The sequence below is a fragment of the Leuciscus leuciscus genome, assembly GCF_965113295.1.
Source record: "Leuciscus leuciscus genome assembly, chromosome: 10".
NCBI lineage: Eukaryota > Metazoa > Chordata > Actinopteri > Cypriniformes > Leuciscidae > Leuciscus > Leuciscus leuciscus.
Window position 1 is genome coordinate 20000862 of NC_138734.1, and position 10286 is coordinate 20011147.

Consider the following 10286-nt stretch of genomic DNA (forward strand, 5'->3'; position numbering starts at 1 on the left):
CATATGTTTCGGGATTAATATTTGTATTACGTGGTAACCGTTTTATACAGCTCAGTGAGAAAATTAGGCTGAGAAAGCTGAGACAAAGGCACATAAAATAAAACTCTTACAAGAAATAATTTTTGAGAATAAACTGAACATAGAAAACGTATTAAGCACAACAGCCAATTAGAATGCGAAAAGCGCATGCGCATGTTGTCTGACATCCGGGGTTTCAACATGGATCTCAACGCGGGCTTTCCTCTCCCTCGAAGTTGTCTTTCTCTCATCTGCAAGTTATCCAGTTAGGACTATCGGGATTGACGGCGTAAAAGTAAGTATTAAATTACGTTTTGAAACTACACTTTAGTTGTGGAATGATTTAGAAGAATTGGATGATTTTCAAAAAAAGCATTTAATCGAAAATATTTCGTCAGAAGATGTGCTAGTTTGAATTGCACTGCCATCGTTGTAACGTTAATACTAGCAACCTAACTTAACATCCCACCAATTTTTTTTTCGGTGTAGAATTCCACCATTAAAGTGTGGTGTTCAGATATTATACCTATGTGGCCAGAAATATATTGTAGCCTATTGTTTCAGTACATTTCGTGTAAGTTAATTGTACCATATTCTAAGTTGATGAGCTAAACTTGATGAGGTAGTCATGCCTGTCTATCAAGAACTAGAACATATTGTCTAACTTGCAGCTAGATGCTAACAGCAGAGGTGGTTTAGAAATCATAGTACTAGACTAGACTAAGTTAGCTAACTAGCACGAAATCAAGGATCTTTGGTAACAGTTAGCCTAGCATCCAGCTATTTTGTTCGGAGTAACCTATGTTATATGGCTAGTGAAGATATTTTTTCAGCTAACTTGTCATTGTAATATTCTATTAGTGGTTTTACTCTTAATCTGATTTACACCTTAAAACATGATTAATGGCCTTACATTTTGGTTATGGTATATATACTTTTATGGAACTAAAATCACATTATTTACTTGTAAAAAATGCTATGGAAACACACTTTATTTAGCTACAGTAAACTGGCATTTTAATTATTTCCTTGAATGAACAATATAGCCTCCAGCTTGATGTAACCTAAGCAGTTTTTTTGCATTGTGTGGGTCCTATGTAATATTTTGTATTATGTAATATTAAGTCTTTGAATGTCATAATTATATGTTTCAGGTGAGAGAATTGGCACCACATGCATTGCAAGTTTTGCGATTATTCCGCAGACCAAGACAGTCTCATCAGACATCACCAGCTTAACCACAGAAGACCAAACCATTGGCCGTGTGTTCACCCCAACTGTGTGTGTGTCTTCAAAACTCAAGGAGCTTTAAGGTCACATCTTTCAAGAAATCATCGCAAAGGTGCATCTGTTCACCATCAATCTAATTATACATTCAAATGTGAATGTTGTGATTTCCAAGAAATATGTTCTGAAAGAGATTTTTTTAAACATCTTGGAAATCACCTTAAAATTCAGGAAAGTGTTCCTTGCCCGTTCTTAGGTTGTGAGTTTAAGACAAACACATATTCAACATTCAACTCCCATAAATGTAGGAAACACAAACATTACACATTGAAAGATTTTAGAACTGTGATTCAGCCTGTTGTGATTTCTGGAGATGACATTGCTGATGAAAGTGTAGGTGATGAAAGAGTGGCTTCAACGTCCTTTCAAGATGATGTGTTGAGGGAAGACAGAGTAGGTCATTGTGAGTATGAAACAGTAGAACACAAAATTGCAAGTCTTTTCCTTTGTATGCAGACTGTTTTACACGTTTCAAGAAGCGCAGTTCAACGAATAGTTGAGGAAATTCGGGATATATTGACATGCACAAAATTCCATGCCTTTCGCTCCGTAGCAGAGGTTATTGAAAAACACAATATTTCAACCGAAGGCACTCTGGTTGGGGAAATAGTTGATTCTTTATTTACATCCACCCCATTAGTAACTACAACCTCTGTGAAAGGCTGTCTATCTACTGACCACCGAAGAAACTTATATTTCAAACAAAATTTTCCTCTGATTGAGCCTGTAGAATATCTGTATAGACAGGGCAATAGGAACTCATTTGTCTATGTACCATTGGCATCAGTGCTAGAAAATCTTTTGAAACGCTCTGATTTTTCAGGTGCATTAGTTTTCAGACAGGAAAGCTCACCAGGTGTTTACAGGTCTTTCCAGGATGGTCAGTACTTCAAGCTGAATAGTGCTTGCCTTGGTGAAGATGTAGAAATCAGCTTAGCTCTGTACATCGATGAGTTCGAAGTGTGCAACCCTTTAGGTACATCCAGAAAGATCCACAAGGTAGTTGCAGTGTATTGGGTCATCTTAAATTTACCAGCAAAGTTCAGGTCAGGTCTGACATCCATTCAGTTGGGAGTTTTAGGGAAAAGTGTAGATGTCAAGAAATTTGGGTATGACAGATTTTTAGAGCCACTGATAAAGGATCTAAAGCATGTTGAGCAAAATGGGGTGTTTGTGGAGGTTTTACAGAGGTCTGTTGGAGCAAAGCTGTTCTGTGTCTGTGCAGATAATCTTGGAGCACATGGCTTAGCAGGGTTTCAAGAAAGCTTCATAGTAGACAAGTTTTGTCGTTTCTGTTTGGTCAGTCACAGTCAAATAGGTACTATAAAACCAAGAGAATTCCCTTTGAGAACTATTGAGCAGCACAATAGGTTTGTGGATGACATAAAGCAAAACCAAACTCTTACGAGTGTAAATGGGGTAAAACAAGAGTGTGTGTTAAGTAAGCATTTGGCTTCCTTTCATCCTGTGACAGGATTTCCCCCAGACATTTTACATGATTTTTTTGAAGGGGTCATTCCAGTGGAATTGTCATTGTGCCTCAAAGATTTAATTTCTAAAAGATTTTTTACACTTGACAAGCTTAATCACAGCATCAGTTCATTCCCATACAAGAACACTGACCAAGTCAACAAACCAAAGATCATTACTAAAGCAGCCCTCTCAAAGGGTACTATTGGGGGCAATGGGCATGAAAATTGGGCGTTGTTGCGATTACTTCCCCTCATGGTTGGTGGTTGTGTTCCAGAGAATGAACCATCATGGGAAATATTAATGGATCTAAAAGAGATCGTTCAGATTGTTGTCTCTGACAAATTCACAGAGGAAACATTAAGCTATCTTGCATTCAAGTTATCAGATCATCACTTACTACTTACAACCACATTTCCTAATTTTGTGTTGAAGCCAAAACATCATTTCATTGAGCACTACACACACCTCATACGCTGTTATGGTCCGTTGGTGGACCTCTGGACCATGCGGTTTGAATCAAAACATGGTCTCTTCAAAAGAATTGCCCGTAATGTGCATAATACGAAGAATGTGCTGATGTCTTTAGCTACGAAGCATCAGCAGTTGATGGCATACCATTTGGATGGGCAAAGTGTCTTCAAGTCAGACCTTTACATTGACAAAGTCAGAGCTGTTCAGGTGGGATCTTTGGACATTGCACAGAGATCTGCTGTGTTAAGGAAATTCCCAGATGTGGAAACAGTCTCTGTCACTCGTAAAGTGCAATTCTTTGGAACAGAATATGGTCAAGGCATGATCATCACAGCTGGGCAATGCTATGGTCAGCCACAGTTTTTCAAGATTTTGAGCATTTTAGTTGATGCTGACAAAGTGTCATTCCTATCCAAAAAGCTTGTAGCATGGTACCTTGAACATTATAGGTCTTTTCAACTTGATGACAGCAGCTATGGTGAGGTCATCGTTCTTGATATGAATGACTTGAATCATTACTATCCTTTGACAGCCTACTCTGTTGGAGGAAAGCTCTGGGTGACCCTTAGAACACATTCGCGCTGAGAGAAAATGGTGAGCTATCTTAAGATTTTTTTCAATGTCAATTGATGAAGATATCAAAATTTTACTCTAAGCTAAAAGTCATTGTTGTTGTTTCTTTGTAGGCTTTGCTACTCCGTGTTGTGGTTTCTGGTGATGAGGCACGGCGTGTTCATCTTTCACAAGTGCCAGAGTCAGTGGATGCCCTTATAGACGTGCTAAAAGAAAAGCTACAGCTACAGGGAGACTTTACATTACAATTTTAGGACCCTGATTTCGCAAACGCACTTTGCACTTTGTCAAACATATCCGAACTACCCCATGATCGTGCAGTTTTGCACATTAAGTGGAAAATTGCATCCCAGCCTGACAATAGTGATAGTCAGTCCCTTGGATCCATATCGTCGTTGGATACGGCAAGCTTAAATTCTCCAGTGCACACCTCAACTAACCCCTCACCAACCACTTCAGGGAATTTGCGCAGCACTTCAGTTTGGCCTTCTCCATTTACTATCCCCCCTCTGTCTCATGATGTGGAACTGAAATTAAGAAAGGCAAATGAAGCTTATGAAAAGACCAAAACAGGGATTGATGTGACAAGAGACATAAAGACGGACATTCTGGACAAAATTACTCAAGTGACTTTTGACATTACGGCATATCCTAGGCCTCATGAAGTCGAATCCATTGCTGTCGCTTTGATATCCAAGTACCCGTGCCTCAAAGAGAATGATGGCAATGGTTATGAGGGATGGTTGACCAGCATTAGGAATAGGTTCAGTAACTTCAGAGCAAAGCTCCGAGTGGCTGGTTGCAGTGAAGTCTCTATCAATAGCAAATCCAAGGGAGACGGTGACATGACATACACTCTGAAAAGGGCTAAACGTGGTGAAATTAACCATTGTCCTAACCATCCAAATGAACATGATGATGCTTCACTTGAGGAACAAAGAATGCTCTTGGTGGAAGCATCAAAGAAAGCCCGAGTAGATGACTCACTTATCAGAGTGAAGATGGACCTGACATTCTCCCTCAGGAGAAGGGAGGTAGTTGAGGAGCAACCCATGGTCATGGTGATACAAAATCGATGGCCTGCTTTATTCTTTAAAGAACAGGTATGTTTTTTACAAAGCTGACAGTAATGTTTTTACTCTTGTCATTTAAATAGCTGTAAACTTTCATTTACATGGTAATATTCAGAGCAACACTATTGCTTTACTCACTGTTCTTCTGTACATGTTAACAGATTGGTGAGGAGTTTTTTCGCATCACCAATAAGAACTTACTGGGGACATTTAGAGCTGCAGTGGAGAAATACACTCCGAAACTCCTTCGGCTCTACCGTTCCCGGAAAGCATCCTTTGGAAAGGACCTAGAACACATCCTGATGAAGCTTGATGATGAGGTATGAGTTATAGAAGAGAAAATACCTCTGCTCACTGAGGTGAATGTTTCTTTGTCTGATATAAAGGCATTTTTTCCCTGTCTTTTTTAATAGACCTCTAATATTATCCGGCACCGCCAGGATGCTGCACTCAGAGGACTTCCCATTTTTCTCTGTGAGGAACCTGGACAACTTTTCAAGCAATGTCTTGTAAGTGTCAATTATCATAACAGAATAACCACTCATCATTCCAGAAATACATGGAGAAAAAAGTAACATAGAAAGATGGGATGGAAGAAGATTGCCTCAGCTACTAGTGAACACACAGAGCACACAGTGAATCGAACCTGCAAGCCTTCGATTACAAGCCCGAACCCCTAGCCAGCAGGCCACGGCTGCCCCATTACAATTACAAGATGAAGATGATGTGTGTGTTTTGTGTTGTGTGTTGAAAATCACCTTTTAATGTTTTGACATCTCTATTATAGGAAACTGATCCAGATGATGTGGCCGTAAAGGGAGTGGCTGTGGGGGTGCTTTATGTCCTCGAAGACTGTGCTGTGGAAACCTCCTCTCCAAAGGTGCAAAACATTTCATTGATTGTGGAGGAATCTGTAGTTCTACAGGACATCGCTGATACTCCCACTGCTGTGGCATACCTTTTTGGCCTTTTATACGCCCTCAACATTTCCTACCCAAAACATCTCAAGTACACTTTTGATACTCTACAGAGCGTCTTTATGGAAATGGGACCTAAATGCACAAAGCGTGTCTGATCGCTTAAGAACAAACTAGCATTGTGAAATACTGGAAAATGAGGCCAAGGGCAATTTCTGTATAGGCCAATAGTAATATGAATGTACTGTTCTTATTGAGTAGCTCATGTTAACAATAGTTTGCACCTTCATGTGTGGTTGATTTCAATGTTTTGTTTTTTTGCACAAATGCAAGAGACACTTATGGCATTCTTAAGGATATCGTTAGGATATCTTTCAAGTTTTTTGTTTTGTTTTTTGGTGTATGGTGCTTACAGTACCATACAATATCCCAGATCTCTCCTGCCTTGGCCTTCTCTTCTGTTTTGCTCCTTGGCAACTCTAATGCTGATGGACTCTTCTAACCAAATGTTCAAACTTCCACACATCCCAAGAGGATTGGTTACAGTTGCTCAATAACCATCATAATACATGCATAAGATCATCACAGACAAACATTTACATTAAACACACAATCATATGCACACAGCCTAAAAAAACACCATATTTTATTTTGTATCATGATGCTCTAACGTAATGCTGGATGGGCTCTTTTAACCAAAATGTTTTTGAACTTTTCGCATTGCCCAAACAGTAATTCTGTGTAAGTTTCAGGTTTTTGTGGACGTATTTGATGTCAAATTTTATGTGTATTAATAGTTTTTCATTTATGGTGGTTGTGTTGATTGCATATTTACACTTTTCACATTTTAATTGTAATTTGACCTGTATAGGCCCATGTTTCTGAGCCCCAGAAGTTCTGGATTGTAAACCTCTTAAATTGGTATCCTTTCTGTGGTTTCATTTTGGAGTTATATGGTATGTCATTTGACATGCATTTATAGTTCTTGTATGTTGGTTACAATGGTAACATTTACTCCCAACACGTTTTCATGTTCAGCTACTGTGAATTACGGCTGTTAGGGCTATGTTCTGAGTGCCAGAACACTGTGACAATGTCTACTGTGACATTTATCTAAATTGAAAACATTTATGTGGCCTTTCTGTGTTTATTTTTCATTAATATTATTTTGAAGAGGTTTAATTGCATAGTGCCACCTATTTTTTTGTTTTTAATCAGTAAAATACACCCTTGGTCACAGTGAAATAAAATACTTGAAATGTATGACATTGTTTGTTATGGATTTATTTTAGTTTGTGAATTAAAAAAAAATATGTAGGCCAAAGGAAAATAAGTGAGTTTCCAGTATAGTGGAAAGAGAATCAATATATTCTTGATAAACATTTTCTAGTGCTGTGAACGAGGCTATTGACTGAGCAAACATATATTCATTGGTAGAACGAGGAATTTAAAGTGCTGTTCATCAACAGAACTAAGTAATATTAGTAAGGACAACAACATTATTGTTGTTGGGGTAATCACATGGCTAAAGCGCTGTCCCTTATCAGAACTAAATAATATTAGTAAGGACAACAACGTTATTGTAATTGGGATAATTACATTGCTAATCGTTGGGAAAACATAAAAATGTGAATGCAATGTGTTGCCTTGAATTTTTCAATATTAGCAATGATTTTTTTTTTACAGTGTATGAGTGTAGGCCTACATTATAGCAGACTGAAAGCGGTTGTATTGAAATAAAGAAATAAGGAGAGAGAAAAGTGACAGAGTTTTTCCACCTTTTGACACCTGAAGAAAAGTACACATGTGGTCTAGAGTGAGAGATAATTACGAGGCTAGATTGCGGAAGGAAGAATGATTTTCAAGAGGCATTAAAACTAACCAAAGGTATTAAGAATCACTTCTGGTTAGAATAGATAATGAAGGGCAGAGACAGGAGTTAACAGACCAAGGGAAGGATGAGCTTTTGAAAAAATTGACAAGAATAACAAACTTGAACCAGGTTGAACGAGAGTGGCTCTTAGGGGATTGACGTGATGTGATAAAAAAACAGATAACTCTTGAAGCTCAGAGACCACACTTGAACAGTTTTGACCTTCCCAAAACTACCCTTTTGGATTCCTTGCTGACAAAATCAGAAATAAAGCCCATACCTGAAAAGAAATGCCTGGTACACTTGGCCTCAGGGTTTGGGAGGAGCCATGATTTTGAGGAACATGTATATGGTAGTAAGCTCAAGGCCAGAAAAATGGGAAAATGACACAATTGTTAAAGTCGGACAGGGAGGAGAAATCAGACCAGCACAGATAGATAATTGGACACTGGGAAAACTGGTGGTAGTGGTAGTTCCCTTTCGAAAGGGAACTCTACACTACGTCAGAATGACGCTATGGGGAACGCCTCAGGCGTGACAGGTGTCTGAAATCAAATATCAACTCACGGCAATCATGTTGACCGGCGACAGCCCGTGAATCATCAGCTTGGTTGATTAACGCGCGACCAGGATGTATAAAAGGGAGCCTTGAAAACATGACAACATCTTTTCGTCTTCAGGGACTGTTTGTCTGTTTAAGAGAATATCGCTTTGAAGAGGCATTAAGAGCACGCACGGCTCTCGAGAGAGCCTCTTGTGCAAACTGTGAGCGTGTTTCATTTTGAAGAAACGCTCCGCTCTCGTCTGACCCTTTTTTTCGAGGGAGGAGGGTCAGCATTTGAGCCCTATGGTGCACGCGATCTGTGAAATAATACTGTTGGGTGCGAGGCGTTCACAGCCAGCTCCTGAGGGTGCTGGCAGTGTTCATTGAAAATATCTCTGCGCGTGCATCCGTGCACTTTCGGATGTTTCAACCTAGCACCTGTTGACTTTCTTCTCGAGGGATGAAAGCCAAATATATTTTACGGCTCGAATCTCGCGTTTGCCTAGGCAGTGTGTAGATTATGAGACCATAAATAATTAAAACAGTATTGTCTGGTGATTATGGCTGCATTTAATTCTATGGAATTAAAATGATGGAATTTTATCTGACTTTAAGAAGTTAGATATTTTAATTCAGCCTACCATCCAGACCGTGTTTCACTTATCCAGTGTTTTTGGGCATTTAATTCTGAGGAATTAGAATGATACACTACAGGTGTACTGTCTGGTCTTTTTGTAAAATGTTTTTGTGCGCAAATAACATTTTCTTTTGTTTGTTTCTCTTACAGACCGCGTCTCCTGTATAGAAGAAAAGGTGACTGTCAAGGAGCATTTTCCCAAAAAAAAAAAAAAAAAAAAATGTATGTGGTGTTCAGGTTATCAGGTCAGAGGCTTCACCAGGCCTTCCTGAATATGAGCTCCCACATCCTGTGGCAGGCCTCCTCTCCTTGGAGAGTCATTCTGCTGAGGCCTCCATAAATACATGTTCCAACTATATAGTTCGGCAGTTTTGGTCTGTACTCTAGCATGTGTCAGGCTTCCTCTCCTTCGAGAGTTATCCTGCTGAGGCCTCCATGCAAACAGCATTACAGTCGGAGTTGAGGAGTGGCCCCTCCCTCTCTGAGGGGGTGCCTTAGGCCCTTCACTCCATGAGCTCTGATGGTCCTACTATCTGTCAGACCTCCTCTCCTTCGAGAGTCATCCTGCTGAGGCTTCCATGTGTACAGATGTTGCAGGTAGAGTCTTAGAAGTGGCCCCTCCCCCTCTGGGGAGGTGATTCAGGCCCTTCACTCCTTGAAGCTCTGATATATGTGCCAGGCCTCCTCTCCTTAGAGAGTCATCCTGTTGAAGCCTCCGTATACATAGTTGAGTCTGTAGCATGTGGTAGGCCGCTTCTCCCTTGAGAGTCATCCTATTAAGGCCCCATGCAACCAGCTTTGCAGGTGGAGCTGAGAGGTGGCCCCTCCCTCTCTGGGGAAGGTGCTTTAGGCCCTTCGCTCCCTGAGCTCTGGTAGTAAATAAGCTAGTTATCATAGGTATGTGTGTTGGTTTCCTCTCCATTGAGAGTCATCCTGCTGAGACCTCCATATATATACAGTCATATGTGTTAGGCCTCCTCTTATTCAATAGTCATCCTGTTGAGGCCTCCATGCCAACAGCTTTGTAGATGGAGTTTTAGAAGTGGCCTAGCTATATGTGTTAGGCCTCCTCTCCTTCGAGAGTCATTCTGTTGAGGCCTCCATATATACAGTGGCCATCATAAGGATGTGTGTCAGGCCTCCTCTCCACTGAGAGTCTTCCTGCTGAGGCCTCCATATTCATAGTTAAGCTGTCTATGGTTAGATATGTGTTAGGCCTCCTCTCCATTGAGAGTCTTCCTGCTGAGGCCACCATATACATAGCTAAGCTGTCTATGGTCAGATATGTGTCAGGCCTCCTCTCCACTGAGAGTCTTCCTGCTGAGGCCACCATATACATAGTTAGGCTGTCTATGGTTAGATATGTGTCAGGCCTCCTCTCCATTGAGAGTCTTCCTGCTGAGGCCACCATATACATAGT

At 40.3% G+C, this 10286-nt stretch overlaps 1 protein-coding gene across 1 annotated transcript; it reads left to right on the forward strand.

The window, feature by feature from the left end:
- Positions 1–273: 273 nt before the first annotated feature.
- On the forward strand, positions 274–7498 carry LOC309508455 (uncharacterized protein). The gene is made up of 7 exons (XM_082183097.1): positions 274–313; positions 1173–1360; positions 3782–3843; positions 3936–4925; positions 5057–5215; positions 5309–5404; positions 5683–7498. The coding sequence occupies exons 4-7, from the start codon at positions 4668–4670 to the stop codon at positions 5968–5970; spliced, it is 801 nt and encodes a 266-aa protein (XP_082039223.1). The 5' UTR covers positions 274–313; positions 1173–1360; positions 3782–3843; positions 3936–4667; the 3' UTR covers positions 5971–7498.
- Positions 7499–10286: the final 2788 nt, after the last annotated feature.

Excerpts from the sequence above, each read along its gene's own strand:
- LOC309508455 (XM_082183097.1), top strand. The coding sequence starts at position 4,668 with ATGACATACACTCTGAAAAGGGCTAAACGTGGTGAAATTAACCATTGT. Across the intron at positions 5,216-5,308 it reads TGATGAAGCTTGATGATGAG|ACCTCTAATATTATCCGGCA; the intron begins GTATGAGTTATA and ends CTTTTTTAATAG. Across the intron at positions 5,405-5,682 it reads AACTTTTCAAGCAATGTCTT|GAAACTGATCCAGATGATGT; the intron begins GTAAGTGTCAAT and ends TCTCTATTATAG.